Below are 18,511 nucleotides of genomic sequence, written 5' to 3'. Positions count from 1 at the left end.
GTGCACACACCGACTTTCCTTCTTTATGTTTACTTGTCAAAAGGGTTTGAGCGATCTTGAACTTTTCAAGCCTTTGAACTTATGGGTTAGGGAGAATAATTGGAGGAGGTGGAGGAAATGAAGCATGATTTCTTGTTCCTCGATCGAATCGTGGAATATCATCTTCATGTGGAAAGGTTGTTCCACGGGATTTGGGAAGACCATAGTTGTCGAACTTAGACATCTACAACACGTGAAAAAACAAATTCAAGTTAATTGATTGATTGAGTCCTTAGTAAATCACCCAAATGAGATACTAAGGCTAGGATCCAACACAATACTCTACAACCTAGAAGAGGGATGCCGTAATCCAGTTGCAGAATATTTGAAGGTAGGTAAATGACGATTTATCAATTTCCACCATGAAAAACGAAAAAGAAATTTAAGTTTTAAATCTATTGAAAATTCCTAGATCCTTTGAGATTCGTTGAACTTTTCAATGACATGTTTAAATCTCGATATGCCCCTCGATTTGTGACTGGGATGCCGAGGATCACAAAACAGGGTGTGAATAACCATGCAAACTTACATGGTGCCCTCACATGTTACAGTCACCTATTCGATGTGCCGGTAAACCACACACGCTCCACCGAACTATGACAAACATTGAGTCACCCTTTGCTACCTTTGCTTAGAACCATTTAGTGTGCCGGTAAACCACACACGCTCCACTAACGTCTTCGCAAGGGAACAAAGTGTCATTTCATGGAATTGCATCAATTCACTTTTGCCTAAGTAACTAAGATTGGGAATTTTATAAAAACATTTAGTTACTTTTATACTTCATTATACTTATAATGGAAGGTTTCGTCCTATCCTACCCGTTCGGCTAACGACCATCCACTAGTCAAGAGTGCGGTGGGTAAGAGTGGATACCCATTCAATCGCCATTTTATAGGCAATTTCCTTAAACACCCTTTATAGACCAGCTTCGTGAATGAGGCCTACTAACGGTAAGAATGACTTTACTCATACATATATATAATGTTAGACTTTTAATGTTATATATATAGTATAGGGTGTATTTTACACTCTTAAAATATTAGGTGGTCAAATTTAACAATTATACTTTTAATTCAATTAAATTTTAAACCAAAAACTTTATGGATTTATTAAACCTCTTTTAATTATACACCTTAACTAATTAATTAAACCATAAGGGTGTGATTTGAACTTTTTCAAAACAATACTAGGGTTTTAGAATTTAACATTCCTAAATTAAACTTTTAATCAACTTTTAAATTCCAAAACTTGAGGGCAAGTTTTGAAACATTTCAAAACATTAGGGTTTAGAATTTAAATATACATCAAAATTAAACTATTAATCAAAATTTAAATTCCAAAACTTGAGGGCAAGTTTTGAAACATTTTTCAAAACATTAGGGTTTCAACTATTTAAATTTCAAAACAACAAAACTTTTGAGGTCAAATTTAAACTATAAAACCTAAAGGAGAAAATATGAAACTTTTCAAAGCATAAGGATCAAATAACAAATAATCTAAATTAACATTTAATCACATAATTATCCATATTTGATTTATTTAATGATTTCTTGCAAAACAATTTACCAATTTAATCAAAATAATTAATCAATTATCACATAAGGAAACAAATATTTTATTAATTGATAAATATCTTCAATTAGATCAAGAATATACTCATATATATCTAAAAAATGGATTTATATTGATCTAATGTGATAAGGCAACTTTCCATAAGCAAAAACAACAAGAAATCGCAAAGATATCCCCATCTGACGAGTTGACTCGTCGAGTCAAGCATGGACTCGTCGAGTCTGCATGGACTCGGCGAGTTCAGCAATGGACTCGGCGAGTCCAGCCTCCAGAAACCAAAAAATCAAAATTTTCAAACATATCAAGCATCAATACAATAGAAACCAGTTTAGGCTCTAATACCACTGATGGGTTTTGGTCCTAAGAACATCCTATGTGCTCATACAAACCCTAATGCTTGGATCTAGGTTTCTCTATTGTACATGCAAGTTATCCAAGACTATAAACCCTAATTCTAGCATACAACTAATCATATTATCATAAGAATAGGTTTAAGATGTTACCTTGATTGTTATGTAGCAATAGCAATCCCAAATCTCCTTGTATTGACTTTGGAAGGCTTAGAGTCACAAGTGTCACTCATCTAATGGTTCACAAACACCGTAAGCAAGAGGATGAAGAGGAGAGAGATAAGAGGCTGCCCAAAAACGTGTGAAACCCTAGAAGGTTACTTTGCCACGTTTTTGGTCATAAGGGATCTCTTTATATAGGAGGCAATTAGGGTTATCTAACAAGGAAACCCTAATTTGGATGCTTAAGCCCTAAGCAACCCATGGAGCCCTTTCCTTAAGGCCTTGGACGATTTCATATGGGCTTCCCCCATAGAATTCGTCCACCTTATAATAAAATGCAATCCATGGCCCAAATTGCAATTATCTTATAATTACAATTCCATTCCCTTAAGTTTAATTAATCTCTTTTAGTCACAAAACTAATTACCAATTAATTATTGACTAATATTAATTAAACAATATGATTTCTCCTTTAATATATTATTCCCATCATATATTAATAAATCATATTTAATCCTTTCTCTCCATAATTCATCCTATCATGTTGCTTTGGTGAAGGCAACCCAAAAGGACCATGCACCATCGGGTCAAGTACATACCAAAACAGTTATGGACTTAGACACTAATCCAACATCTCTCATATTGGAACTTCTTCTGTCAATAAAGATGTCAAACTTTTAGACGTTCTTGTTGTTCCATATCTCACCAAAAATTTGCTTTCTATCAACAAATTGACAAATGATTTACCAGTTGATATTCTATTTTCTAACAAGTTCTTTGTCATTCAGAATCGGGAAACCAAAGAAGTTCTAGCAAAGGGCAGCATTGATCAAGGCTTATATGTGCTTGAGAGAGGACAAAAGAGTTTTGTAGCTACTTTAAGAAATAAATGCAACAAAGCTTCTTATGAACTTTGGCATATTAGACTAGGACATGTAGCTTTTGATCGTATTTCTTTGTTAAATAAATCTGGATATTTATCTACTAGTTCAATTTTACCTAAACCCATTACCTGTTCATCATGTGCTCTTTCAAAAAGCAAAAAATTACCTTTTGATCAAAATTTAAAATGATCATCACATGTTTTGGATTTGGTGCATTGTGACTTATGGGGACCTACCCCTATTGTCTCTAAAGATGGGTATAAGTACTATGTCATTTTTATTGACGATTATTCCCAGTTTACATGGTTCTACCCCCTTAAAGCCAAATCAGATTTTTCCACTACTTTGTCCACTTTTTTAACCTTTGTGCAGACCCAATTCTCTTGCAAGGTCAAAACATTTCAATCAGATGGTGGTACTGAGTTCCTAAATCATCATGTGAATACTATTCTTACAACCAATGGCTCTCATCATCAGATTTCTTGTCCTTATACGCCTCAACAAAATGGTCGGGCTGAACGAAAGCATCGCCATATTACCGAGACTGGGCTTGCCATTTATTTAATGCTCATGTTCCAACTTCATTTTGGGTGGATGAATTCTCTTCAGTAACATATATTATCAATCGCCTTCCATCTAAAGTATTAACTAATAAAAGCCCATATGAGGTTTTATTTGGCATCTCTCCTAATTATGATGTTTTTCGTGCTTATGGATGTCGAGTTTTTCCTTATCTGTGTCACTACTCGGCCCACAAACTAGCCCGAAGAAGCATTGCCTGCATTTTTATTGGATACATCACCTAATATAAAGGATATAGATGTCTTGATCCTTCTACAAATAGAATTTACACAACTCGACATGCCTAATTTGATGAACATGTCTTTCCTTTTTCTGGTACCACCTCTACATCAAATTGTGCTACTTTAGGATTCACCAATTTTGATGAACCTGTGATCGATTCTGCTGTATCCATCATCACGTCACCGGTGACGTCCAATGCATCTACACCAGTGCATGCTCCACGCTCTTGTACAATCTATCCCAACTTGTGCACTTCCGAAAAACATATGCACCACCTTACTTTCGCCATCATCTCAATCGTCTGTGGTTGATCCTCCATCCTCTCCATGCTTACCGCCAACAACTTCTTTACTAGCGGGTCAACCATCAACACAACAATCTGTTACCTCCACTCACCCTATGATTACAAGAGCTAGGGATGGTGTTTTTAAACCCAAACATGTTGCTGATTTGTCTCATCTTGCTCATCAGGGACTTCATCATGCATTGTTTACTACAAAAGAGGCTAAAGGTTTCAAGTCAGCAGCTAAAAACCCTCACTGGCTTCTTGCTATGAAGAAGAAATGTCTGCTTTACAAGCTAATGACACTTAGGAGCTGGTCCCTCGTCCTACTTCTTCTAATGTAGTAGGTTCTAAATGGGTTTTTTCGGACAAAGTTTCACTCTGATGGTACCGTGGAACGTCTAAAAGCAAGATTGGTTGCTCAAGGTTTTATTCAAGTTCCAGGTCAAGATTACTCTCACACCTTCAGCCCAGTCGTTAAAGCATCTACAGTTCGCATTGTATTATCTCTTGTTGTGATGCACAAATGGCCACTACACCAACTTAATGCCAAAAATGCATTCTTGCATGGACATCTTACTAATACGGTGTTCATGGAACAACCACCGGGCTTCCTTAATCAACGGTTTCCCCATCATGTTTTTCGATTAAAAAAAGGCTCTTTATGGTTTGAAGCAAGCACCACGTGCTTGGTTTCAACGGTTAAGCACATTTTTAATTAACCTTGGTTTTGTTTGCAGTCGAGCTGATACCTCTCTCTTTGTTTTCAAAATGGGATCCAACTTGTTATATGTACTTGTGTATGTAGATGATATCATCTTAACATGTAATGATCAGTTGCTCATCCATCAGTTCATTACTAAAATCAACAGTGAGTTCGCCACAAAGGATCTTGGCCCTTTAAATTATTTTCTTGGCCTTGAAGTCTCTTACATCGATGATGGCTTATTTCTTACACAAACGAGATATGCTCATGATATTCTCACTCGTGTTGGGCTACTTGATGTGAAACCTGTGTTTACACCCTTGTCAACAACTGAGATTCTCACATCGACTAACACACCCTTGTCAACAACTGATATTCTCACATCGACTGGAGATTTATTTCCTGATCCTACGCTTTATAGGTCTTTAGTTGGTGCGCTACAATATCTAACTATCACTCGTCCAGATCTTTCCTATGCAGTTAATCAAGTTAGTCAATTTCTTCATGCTCCTACTAATGATCATTTTCAAGCTGTTAAGCGGATTCTACGATATGTCAAGAGCACTATTTCCTATGGTTTGCATTTTCAACATCCAAAAATGTCTTCTTTGCTTGGATACTCTGATGTTGATTGGGCCAGATGCGTTGAAACCCGACGATCTACCTATGGATACTCCATTTTTCTTGGTGGAAATCTGGTTTCTTGGAGCGCCAAGAAACAACCCACCGTTTCTCGTTCTAGTTGTAAATCGGAGTATCGTGCTATGGCAAATACAACTGCTGAAATCGTTTGGGTTACCAACTTGCTTCGTGATCTTCATGTTGTCCCTACCGCTGTGCCTGCTCTTCTATGTGATAATAAGAGTGCCTTATTCCTCAATCAAAATCCAATCTCTCACAAGCGCACCAAACACATTGACATAGATTATCACTTTGTTCGTGAACTTGTTGCTTCTGGTAAGCTGATTACCCGGTACATTCCCACTCGTCTACAACTAGCCGATATCTTCACCAAGAGTCTTCCATGACCTTCGTTTGAGCTTTTTCGTGCCAAGCTTCGTGTTGGACCTCCTCCTCTCAGCTTGAAGGGGGGTATTAGAGATAATTCAAGAGATAGCTCAATACAATTAGATTAGATTTTATTTAAGTTTAAATCTCTATTTGTATGGCTAGTTAGTTACGCTCTGTTGTATTTATGTACTATATATACCATCAATATACAACCTATAATTTTAAGGGAAAATCAATAATTCTTATACAAACAATAAGCATAGATAATCTTCCTAGCATGAACATGATATGTAGCCTAAGTATCCATAATCCAATATCTATTTCCATGATCATTTAAACGTAGAGTGTTGAACAAATGAGGCAATAAGGTAGGTCGATCGACGATATTGGGTTGCAAACTGTTGAGGCTAGCTAAAGGTGTAGTGGTCTCATAATCCAACATAAATGTAGGCATACGGATATTGAGGTGGCGGGCAAAAGAGACCAACATTGGGCATGACGCACTGTTGAGTCGAATGTTGCTTGAAATTGGAAACAGAAGAAAGATGGACCCATGGTGCTCTTTGGGTGGGTTGTGTTGGCCGGTGGTGGGATAAACACATGCACATATTGTGGTTGCAATTGGTCTTGCTATCAGCGGCCAACAACAAGATTATATACACATGCATTATACAATGGGTTGTGGGCCAAATACAAGACTATACCAAGGGCTAAACCACAATACAATAAATATAAATATATACTTTAACGCATTAACTTGTACTATCATTTTAACTATTCAAGACTTATATAAATAGGAAGGAAAAAAAAGACCTTTAATCTTTAAATGACTATTCAAGATTTATAAATAAGAAAAGAAAAAGAAAAAAAAACCATACCTTTAATCTTTAGCATTTAAATCACAAGTTTCTCATTTGCTAGATGTTTCCTTTTCCTGTATTTTCCCCTCCTTCTCACTACAAGAAATCAAGGTAATTTTGTTAATTAAACAGGTTACATGTCGTCGCTATTTCCTTTAGCGGCAACACGTCATAAAAGCTCTTGCATTCAACAATTCTACTTTCAATTTCAATTTAATTCTATTACTTAATTACACATCACCCTAAAAATAACAATATACATCCATTTATTTACCACCCTTGTTTCATTTATGAAATTGTACTTTCAATTATTTTTCTTAGAAGGAAGATATGAAAATAGGATGATCTTATAAACAAATTAATGAAAGTATTTTGCTATTTCATGCATTTAACCCTCTCAGAATAATATATAAATTAGAATGTGAAGATAAAAACTTAAAATTTTTCAAACTCCCAAAAAGAATATTAAATGAAAGTACCTGTCAATTTGCTCTTTTATTTCAGGATCTATCCCATCTCCTATATATCACAATCATCAAACTCATCATCAAGTCCAAATCTATCATTCTCTGAATCTTGCAACTTCAAAAGCTCGTTGATATTGGGTAGACAACGGCTGTTCACCCTATTATATATCATCATGGCCCACAGAACGAATACCATTTGATTCCTGTAGACATAACTCAGATGTCTCTTTTTTTTTTTTAAAAAAAAAATGAAGAACTTGTTCAATCACTTTATAAAGAATAAATTACGGTTAGAAACCTTGGTGGCATTGTCTGTAGATGAAGTATTTGAGATAGCGCATACAGGAGCATTATTCTTATGTTGCTCCTTTCTTCTTGGGTTTTTCCTTTTACTCTTTGCTGTTTTTACTTCTTTTGACTCTAAAGTAATAATGAAAAACATCAAAATATAAATGCAATTCAAGATCAGATAATAAAATTGTCATTTTAACAAGTAAATCGCCTTTAATGCAATGGCGACAAATGCAATGGCAGTGTCACTGCTATTGCCAATATCGCCATGCCCCTATTACACATATTTTTTGTAGTGTTATAGAAAATCGTCTTCATTAATTCTACGTGTTTTAGTTGTGTATATTTCATATATAAAACAAGTAAAACATGTTTGTGATTTTAAGTTGAATAATGTTGGTGAAACAATGTGTACCGCAGTCAATGAAAAAGTAAAAGTGATAATCGAGTATCATCGAGTTCTTTTCTTCAATTCTAATCACTTAATATAAAAGCAGGTGCACCCTATAACACTTTTCACCATATTTTCTACTTTTGCATTTACTTGAAGTTTAATAAGGAAAAAAAATATGTGGAGATTGAAGATAGCTGAAGGGGGCAATGATCCGTACCTTTACACCACAAACAACTTTGTCGGAAGGCAAATATGGGAGTTCGATTCAAATCATGGAAACCCAGAAGAGCTAGCCGAGGTTGAACAAGCTCGGACCCATTTCTGGAACCACCGACACCAAGTTAAGCCCAGTAGTGATCTCCTTTGGCGCATGCAGGTTTATGAATTACCAAAATTTAGATCGTCAACAGTAATATTGGTAGTATTAAACTATTAATTTACTAAATATGCTTATAATTAATATGCAGTTTCTAAAGGAGAAGCAATTCAAACAGACGATACCCCAAGTCAAAATTGAAGATTCTGAAGAAATCTCATATGAAAAGGCTACAACAGCCTTGCGGAGGTCTGTCAATTTCTTTGCAGCGTTGCAGGCGAGTGATGGACATTGGCCTGCTGAAAACGCTGGGCCCATGTATTTCATGCAGCCGTTGGTCATGTGTTTGTATATTACTGGCCACCTTGACACTGTTTTCCCAGCAGAATATAGAAAAGAAATTCTTCGCTATTTATATTGTCATCAGGTAACGAGTTTAATATACTTTTGTGATTCAATCGGGCTTTCTTTGCGATCGAAAATTCTAAAAAGTATATATGGAATTGACAGAATGAAGATGGTGGGTGGGGGTTTCACATAGAGGGACATAGCACGATGTTTGGGACAACATTAAGTTACATTTGCATGCGGCTTTTGGGTGAAGGTGTGGATGGCGGTCTGAATGGTGCATGCACCAAAGCCCGCAAATGGATCTTGGATCATGGCACTGTCACCACTATCCCATCATGGGGCAAAACATGGCTTTCTGTAATACATCAACTTTTTCTTTTATCTTTTTCCTTTGCGTGAGTGTATTATATGTAATATATTCTTTACTTTATATTTGAAAAAAAAAACGTATAAAATTGTATTTGTTTTTAGATACTTGGTGTGTGCGAGTGGGCAGGAACCAACCCTATGCCCCCGGAGTTCTGGCTCCTACCTTCTTTACTTCCTATGTATCCAGGTTAAACTACTCGTATTCATGTCTCAAAGTGTGTATTCCAATATCAGGTATCATGATTTGTGTATTTACAATAATTTGAAATATCTCTCATTTATTAAATTCAGCAAAAATGTGGTGTTATTGTCGGTTGGTATACATGCCAATGTCGTATCTATATGGAAAAAGATTTGTGGGTCCTATCACTCCTTTGATTCTACAACTCAGAGATGAACTTTATGCACAACCTTACAATGAGATCAATTGGAAGAGCATACGACATTTGTGTGCAAAGGTAAAGTTTTTACTACGGCTAAATGCAAGAAATAGTAATGTACTTTAATTTATTTATGTATTACTTTATCCTACTTTCATTTCTTTCTATTACAACATTTTCTTTAGAAAATCTACCCAATTATAGCATTCTACTTTCAAAAAAAAATTGAGTGTAATGGTGCAAATTGGTTTTGCTATATCTAGGTAGATTTTTCTAAGTACAATGTTTTAATAGGAACGAATGAAATTAGAAAGCTATAATAAACAAATAAATGATATTACATTGCTATTTCTTGGGTTTAACCTTTTTCACTCATTATAACATTTTACTTGCATAATGCTTACCCAACTTTCTAATTATATGCCTATCCTACCAGGAAGATTTATACTATCCTCATCCACTACTACAAGATTTAATGTGGGATAGTTTATATATTTGTACTGAGCCCCTACTAAATCGTTGGCCATTTAATAAATTGCGCCAGAAAGCACTTGATACAACAATGAAGCATATTCATTATGAAGATGAGAACAGTCGATATATCACAATTGGTTCGGTGGAAAAGGTATACCAAATACATATACAATAAGGATATAAGTACAAGGGTTAAGTGCATGAAATAGAAACGTATTTTTATTGATTTGTGTATATCACATCATACTTCCATTTGCTCCCGTTACAACATTGTACCTTAAAACATCTACCCATATCGTCATGTCATACAAAGATAAAGCAACACTATGATATTTGGGTAGATTTTTCAAAGTATAATATCTTAATAAAAAAGGACACTAAAAGTACAATGCTATAACTACATAGATTTTTTTTGAACTACAATGCTTTAGGGAGCATTTAGGATTGCTTATTTCAAGTGTTTCATGATTTATTACGGTTTATCAACGCTAATATACTACTTACCTCATCCTTATATATATATATATATATATATATATATATATATATATATATATATATATATATATATATATATATATATATATTATTTTTTGTTAAACGTATTATTATATAGTTGGATTTGGGCACTATACCTAGCTGATAAGTTTGCTTATTTTTCGAGTTTTTTTATGTCTTTATGTTTTGCAAGCTAAAAAATAGTTTATATGTCGGCCTTTTGAAAAGGTACTTAAACTATTTTTCTGGATTTTTTTTTAAAATTTCCAAATGTACCTTAATTAATTATAAGAAATATATTTTTCTAAATGTCATTTTATATTACATTGTATATTACACTATCTTATTAGCTAGTTTTCACCAAACGCTAGTTTTTCAGCTAGCAGGTAACTTTTCAGCTTGTACTCCAAACATAGTCTAAGTGATAAACAAATGTTTATTTTTTGAAAAATCAATAATATGTAAAATGTCATTTTGCGGTCAATTTACATGTATATGCAAAAATTGCTAAAAACTAAAATATAACTTATCAACTGATTACGTTTTGATAGATAAACTAATTCAAACACAGGGGCGGATTTTCCGGCCTCGGTGGAAAAAATTTCGAAATTTTTTAAAATTTTTATTTTTTCTGCTACCATGCACCCCTACTGTGAAATTCTGCGTCCACCCCTGTTCAAACACTCTTTAAAGCTTCGTTTTTTCACGCCGGATAAAGCTAATAAACATTGTTACAAAAAAAACCATAAGCTCATGTACAATGTTGGTATACAAAGAAATGAAAGTAGAATGTTATAATACATAAATAAATAAAAGTACACTACTATTTCTTACATTAGCCTTAAGTACAAAGCAGGAATGAGAACCAAGTATTGAAATATTTCACTTTTGTACAAGGCACTGTGTATGCTGGCATGTTGGGTTGAAGATCCAAATGGAATTTGTTTCAAAAAGCATCTTGCTCGAATCCCAGATTATATTTGGGTTGCTGAAGATGGAATGAAAATGCAGGTCATACAAAAATCCAACATAAAAAAGCATAATTTTTATAATTCTAAAAGTTGATTGTTTATAATTTTGAAACAGAGTTTTGGTAGCCAAGAGTGGGATGCTGGTCTTGCCATCCAAGCTTTGTTAGCTGCTGATCTTACAGAAGAAATTGGGCCAACCTTGATGAAAGGACACGAATTTATAAAAGCTTCACAGGTCTAAAAACTCTTGTGTATTTCTTGAGTCATAATCAATTCATTAATCCTGATTACATATTCCTTAACTTTAGGTTAAAGACAATCCTTCTGGTGACTTTGAAAGCATGCATAGACATATTTCAAAAGGGTCATGGACTTTTTCAGATCAAGACCATGGATGGCAAGTTTCAGACTGTACTGCTGATGGGTTAAAGGTATGCATGGCTGGTTTTATATATATGGTTTCCTTATATATGTAATCCTTATGGTCTAATTACTGTTTTGTCCCCAGTGTTGTCTAATATTCTCAACAATGCCACCAGAAATTGTTGGTGAAGTAATGAAACCCGAGCAACTGTATGATGCTGTCAACATAATACTTTCACTACAGGTCAGTGTATATTTGTTGTAGTTTCGATTTCTTGGAAACACTTGCAATGTTCAAGACACAGTTTATTTTGTAATAGATTTTGAGAGAAATTAGCGATATGCATTATAAATTGTTTAATTTGATTGTTATGATAATATAGAGCAAAAATGGTGGGCTAGCGGCATGGGAACCAGCAGGATCATCAGAATGGTTGGAGGTATCTAATTCATATATTGGGAAAATTTTATTAACATGTGACTCTTAAATCTTTTACTATAGTAGTCCAACATATATTGTTTTTGTTTCTTTTTAGATTCTCAACCCTACAGAGTTCTTTGCTGACATCGTCATTGAGCATGAGTAAGACTCTTAAATGAGTTACAATTTATATATCTTCATTCAGTTGCATATATAATTTAGGGTCTCTTTCTTTTCCACTATAGAAGTGTTGTTTCGATGAATACACACAAGATAAGTGACACTATATAATATAAAGTATTATTCTCTTTTGACCCAAAAGACAAGATGGTGTGTATATATATTCTATGAATGAATAGCTATATATCCCATAAAAGAGGAGAATCAAAGTAACCAATAACGATTACATATATATACACAAAATATATTTACAATGTTAAATGAATAAAGACTATTCTAAAACCTATAATTAATCAAAGTAAATGATCATTTTAACCTTGAAGAGACTAACAATATCTGTTGACTAGGTATGTTGAGTGCACATCAGCAGCTATCCAAGCACTAGTTTTGTTTAAGAAGTTATACCCTCAACATAGAAGAAAAGAGATAGAAAGTTTCCTTACAAGTGCATGTGGATACTTGGAGAAAATACAGATGCAAGATGGCTCATGGTTTGTTTTTGTTTTTGTTTTTGTTTCCACTTTTTGCATTAAAAAGAAGACTTTTAAAACAATCAAGAACCAATTCTCTCGTCATTTTGTTAACATATGGAACTTTGGGTATATTAGGTATGGAAACTGGGGTGTGTGTTTTACATATGGTACTTGGTTTGCTCTTGGAGGACTGACAGCTGTCGGTAAAACGTTTGAAAATTGTTCAGCGATTAGAAAAGCTGTCAAATTTCTTCTGGAAAAACAGATGGACGATGGTGGTTGGGGAGAAAGCTACAAATCTTGCCCAGAAAAGGTAACAAGTGACATAATCACATAACATCGAGCAAGTTGTTTGAAGAATAATAAATTAATAATGATAAAATAAGTCATCTTTGTTACTTACTATATAAACAGAAATACATACCACTAGAAGGAGGCAGGTCGAACTTGGTACACACTGCATGGGCTATGATGGGACTGATTAAGTCTCGGCAGGTGAATATCATATTTTAATTCTGAATGTGATTATAAAGTTCTTTCTCTTTAGAAATCTGTAACATTTAATTCAATTTTTTTTCCAAACATATAGATGGATAGAGACCCGAAACCCTTGCAAAGAGCAGCTAAGTTGTTGATCAATTCCCAGCTAGAAAATGGTGATTTTCCTCAACAGGTAATATTTGTTGATGACAAAAAAAGAAGTTCCATTAAGCAAAATAAAATGAAAGAAACGCAAGTACAAGTAAATGGTAGCATACAAATTAACTTAAATTAACTATATCGTCTTCTAAAATATTATTATGTATTTTTTTTTTTATTATTTTTTTGTTATTTTATTATTTTATTCCCCTTACCAAAGATATGACCGACACCTATATATCCCCTTCACGATGTGCAACTGCCACCATTTGCCTCCGGAAGCCACCACCCTTTTTCTCGGCAAGCACCATTCTTTTCTCGGCAAACACGACTGTTCATCTCCAAATCAAATGAATCTCAACAAAAAACAAACAGACATACAAAATATTATCAAAATCAAATTAAGTCAAAACTTGTAAAAAACACGAAACAAAACCAAAAAGGAAAAGCAAACATGTAACATACAACTAAAATTTAAAACAAACCAAAAAATGGTTCCAGAACCACAAAATCATGACAAAACCAATTTATTGTGGTGGTTGAGTTCATTGGAGTCCCAAGTATATCAACAACCATGCATTGTTGCAAAAAAGACCCGTAAATCGATCTTAGATCCTTTATCATCCTTGGAAGATAGATCGATGCAATATATGAATTAGGATCATTTGATAATTTAAAGATTAGTGAAAACACGTGAACTTTTTGTGTGCTTTTTTATACAAAAAAAAAAAAGTTTGGAAGCCTTAGTTGCTAGTTATAAAAAAAATAATAAAATAAATAAAATTATTTCAAGAATATGCATATATGCAAACGTTTTGATGTGCATATATGCACATCAAAAATTTGCGCATATGTATAATTTTGAAAAACATGTTTTTTCTAAAAAAAAAAAAAAAAAAAAGTTAAGTTAAATAAGCTCTTAATGATTAGTAAAAAAATTGAAAAAAAAATTCAAGTATATGGATTTGGAAAAAGTTTACAGAATGGATTATGCAAAGTCGAACGTTCCTTTTTCCTCACCACCACTGTTGTCACCTCCGCCACCAACCAACCCCACCACTACTACATCCGTCACGCCTGCCACCACCACCTCCTCCACCATCAATCACCATAATCATATATAATTAATCATTTTTTGAACACACACACACACACACACACACACACACACACATATATATATATATATATATATATATATATATATATATATATATATATATATATATATATATATATATATATATATATGATTACACTTCTCCACCGTATAATCATTTACGATTAAATCTATGATTATACCTCACCACCACATCGCTACGTCGGAGCGATGGAGGGGCATATGAAAAATGTGTTGCTGAGGTTGAAACTTAAATGAACCACTCTCTCTCTCTCTCTCTCTGTATATATATATATATATATATATATATATATATATATATATATACACACGAACAAGAGGGCTATCGGTTGCTCGAGAAAGAGAAGAGAACGATGGCAGCTAGTCGTCCAAGGTTACCAGTGAGGCGAGAGGAAGAGGAACGAGAGGAGTATGTATTTTTCGGGGTCAACACGAGAGAAATGAGTACCATGAATTGGTAGGGTGGGTTAGGGGTTATGCGACCTAGACACTTATTAATATGGTTAAAAAAGATCGGTTAAGGTAAATTAGTCATTTATGTTGATTAAGGGCCCAAACTGAAATAAAACCAACAATAAGGACCATTCGAGTAAAAAAAGAGTAACCACAAATAATCAAGGTTGTAAAAAGATCGTCATGGCTCCAAGGCTTGTTTCTGCCGTTAAGCTTTACCAAAACGTCGCTTTAACTTATATATGTGTATAAAATAGAATAATAGTTGAAAATACTATAAAAATATTAATTATATACAAAATTGTCTCCTTAACTCACGCCTTAGAAACGATGTGGCTCGCCACGGAAAAGTTTGAGGCTTGACATTGCCGCCAAGTCACGTCTTACGTTATTTAGAACCTTGCAAATAATACCCAAAGCAGAGGAACCATCCATATAATTTACTCTAAAAAACATGTTAAAAGAAACTAGTAAATTATCACTACAATTATTAGATTTCAATAAAGAAAGTGAAAATACGTTTCTCCATCACCTTTTTTTTTCAATTATTCATCTACCTTTTTTTGTCAGGAAATAACTGGAGTCTTCAATAAGAACTGCATGTTGCACTATGCACTATACAGGAATGTATTCCCAATATGGGCATTAGCTGATTATCGAAAGTTGCTCGAAGACATGTAGTACTGCTAGCTTTGCAAGTAAACCACCCAACCAGGCTCTATGATGAAAAGCCTATACGTGTTGCCATTGTTTAAATCTCCCGTTGTCAAACTTGATGAAGGAGTTTGTAGTTTTCAATCTAATATTTATCAATCTTTATAATTCATTTGGCTATCTTCTTCTTACGTTTGAACATGATGGTATTGAATTCTTTATGGTTATTTCAGTTTTATCTGTGCTCAATATGAAAAGCACATATGTGATATGACCACATCCTTCTGCTAAAATAATTAAGGAATATTATGCTAATAGTAAGATTTCCAAATTTACTTCTCACATTTAAATTGCAAAGTAGCATCTATGTTTTTCGGAACCAACTGTTTCTTGTTGTTTAATTATAATTAATGTTCTAAATATAATCAAGGTTCTAAATAATGTGAGGTTTGGCTTGGCGGTAATGTCAAGTTTCAAGTTTTATGAGTCGTAACGAGCCACATTGTTTATTAAGGCGTGACCTAGGGCAGTAGTTTTATACATTCTATATATTTCTACTATTATTCATTTTTATATACATATATAACTTAAGGTTGTATTTCTTAAGGATCAGCGTCAAGTACAAGCATCGGAGCCATTAGAACTTTTCAAAACCATGTCTATAAGTAATCATCTCTTATTAATAAACATATAAGGGAAATTGAGTAAACTAACCATTATAAATGAGTATTCTAACAAAATTACTAGTTTGTTTTCAAATTTGCAAACATGACCACTTCTTTGGAATTAGGCCATTCCATAGTAGTTATACTCATTTCGGAGTTGGTGGGGGATTGGTAAAGTTTGGATTTCGAAATGTGTGGCAGTACATTCTAGACTGTCGTAGGCAATTCCGGACGTCCATAGTCAAAACCGTACATGTTGAACTTACTTGTTATCGCAGATTCCGGACACATATTCATGACAAACATTCAAGTAACAGATTTTATGAAAACTTGTGTTTTAGATCTGTAAATTTGGACGTGTACATGTGGGAGATGGTGCAGTAGTGGTATAGTGTGTGGTCATGCTCTAGTGGCAGCACATTATTTAACAAATGCATACTTTTATCATATGGTTCAGCTTTATTGGAGGTCTATTGTGTATCGAGTTGCATACCAAACGACATATGTGCATCCTCTTTCTCCTACTTCTGAATGGGAAGTAATGGTCATTTTTGTTGGATTAGTGTCCAAGTCCATAACTATATTTGGTATGTAATTGACCCGGTGTAGTATGGTCCTTTTGGGTTGCCTTCACTAGAGCAACTTGACTGGATGATTAATGGAGAAAAAGATTATTATGGTTTATTAATATATTATATGAATAATATATTAAAGGAGAAATCATATTTGTTTAGTTAATATTGGTCAAGAATTAATTTTGTGATCAAAAGAGATTAATTAAACTTTGGGGACTGAAATTGTAATTATTGGATAGTTGCAAAGTAGGTTGAGAAACCCTAGGGAGAGGGTGGACGAAATCCTTATTGATAGCCCATAAGATTTCGTCCAAGATAGGGAACCAGAAGATTCTTATGGGCTGCTTGGTGGCTAAGTAACATGATAAGGACTTTGACTGAAACCCTAATCTCATACCTATATAAAGGACCATTATGCTTCATATTTCTACTACCACTTGAACCCTAGAGATCCAAGAGTTGATTTTAAGCCTTTCCCCTCTCTCCAAGATCTTCCAACTTTCTTTGGTGTTTGTGATTCATTAGAGGCGTCACATTTGAGGTGCTAGGATCTCATAAGCTAAAGATCTTTAAGCAACAATCAAAGGTAACATTTTACTAGTTTATTTATGTTGATTTAAAGTTTTTTTGTATGCTAGATTAGGGTTTGAAAGTCTTGGACAATATTGCATGTACAAATAGAAAAACTAGATCCAAGCAATTAGGGTTTGCATGAACACCATAAGAATGTTGTTTTGCTCATAACCCAACAGTGGTATCAGAGCCTAGATCGTTTATTTTTTGTATTTGATGCATAGTTAACTTGTTCAAGCTCAAAACTCAAAAAATTATGCTTCTGACTCGTCGAGTCACCAGATGAACTCGACGAGTCCAGTTCTGTGGCTTGGCGAGTCGGCTCGTCTGGTGGCTGATTTTTCGGGATTTTGACTAAAATTGAATTGGGATAATTGCCAAAAACGATTTTAACTGATAAAACTCAAATTTTTCAATATGGTGTATTGATTATCCCAATTCAATTGAAAGATAATTGTCAAAAATAAGATAACTACTTGTTTTATAAGATAAATATGATTATTTGTATTTTTTATTTGAATTATATTGTTAAGGAAAAGATTAGGTCAAATTATGTGATAAATATTGATAATAAGATTAGCTAATAATTTTCAAATAAGCTTTCCCTCAAGTTTTGGATTTTAAATTTTTAATTAAAAAGTTTAATTTTGAAATATTTAAATTCTAAACCCTAGAATTTTACAAGTTTAAAATTCAACCCTTATACTATTATAATATTATAAGAATAACAATTCTATATATATATATATATATATATATATATATATATATATATATATATATATATATATATGTATGTATAAGATTAATGTTACTCTTATCGTTAGTAGGCCTCATTCACGAACTCGATCTATAAGGGGGGTATAAGGTTGTTGAGTATGAAATGACAGTTTAATGGGTGTTTACTCTCACCCACAGCTTCCTTGATTGGTGGAGGGTCGTTAGCCGAACGGGTAAGATATGACAACTAATTCCTCATTAAAAGTATAATGATTAATAAAGTAACTAAATGTTTTTATAAAAAATTCCCAATCTTAGTTACTTTAGAAAAAAAATGTGAAATGATGTTATTCCATGAAATTACACTTTGTACCCTTGTCAAGTTGTTAGTGGAGCGTGCGTGGATAACCGGCACACTAATATGGACTAGCAATGGTGGCAAAGGGTGACTCTATGTTTATCATAGATC

At 33.8% G+C, this 18,511-nt stretch overlaps 1 protein-coding gene across 1 annotated transcript; it reads left to right on the top strand.

Annotated features, from left to right (window-relative positions):
• The first annotated feature begins 7,947 nt into the window (after positions 1 to 7,947).
• On the top strand, positions 7,948 to 15,689 carry LOC111918120 (beta-amyrin synthase 1). The gene is made up of 17 exons (XM_023913787.3): positions 7,948 to 8,202; positions 8,294 to 8,569; positions 8,653 to 8,850; positions 8,965 to 9,049; positions 9,154 to 9,320; positions 9,679 to 9,867; positions 11,112 to 11,225; positions 11,301 to 11,420; positions 11,494 to 11,616; positions 11,694 to 11,792; positions 11,932 to 11,988; positions 12,085 to 12,131; positions 12,497 to 12,640; positions 12,758 to 12,935; positions 13,037 to 13,117; positions 13,212 to 13,295; positions 15,426 to 15,689. The coding sequence occupies exons 1-17, from the start codon at positions 8,002 to 8,004 to the stop codon at positions 15,534 to 15,536; spliced, it is 2,274 nt and encodes a 757-aa protein (XP_023769555.1). The 5' UTR covers positions 7,948 to 8,001; the 3' UTR covers positions 15,537 to 15,689.
• The last annotated feature ends 2,822 nt before the right edge of the window (positions 15,690 to 18,511 follow it).

This window comes from Lactuca sativa, chromosome 6 (genome assembly GCF_002870075.4).
Source record: "Lactuca sativa cultivar Salinas chromosome 6, Lsat_Salinas_v11, whole genome shotgun sequence".
Classification (NCBI taxonomy): Eukaryota; Viridiplantae; Streptophyta; class Magnoliopsida; order Asterales; family Asteraceae; genus Lactuca; species Lactuca sativa.
This window is presented reverse-complemented; position numbering and strand designations above follow the sequence as displayed.

What these genes read in the sequence shown, in the direction of transcription:
- LOC111918120 (XM_023913787.3), top strand. Translation starts at nt 8,002, where the DNA reads ATGTGGAGATTGAAGATAGCTGAAGGGGGCAATGATCCGTACCTTTAC. An exon ending in GATCATCAGAATGGTTGGAG is followed by an intron (nt 11,989 to 12,084) that starts GTATCTAATTCA and finishes GTTTCTTTTTAG; the next exon opens with ATTCTCAACCCTACAGAGTT. An exon ending in CAGATGCAAGATGGCTCATG is followed by an intron (nt 12,641 to 12,757) that starts GTTTGTTTTTGT and finishes TGGGTATATTAG; the next exon opens with GTATGGAAACTGGGGTGTGT.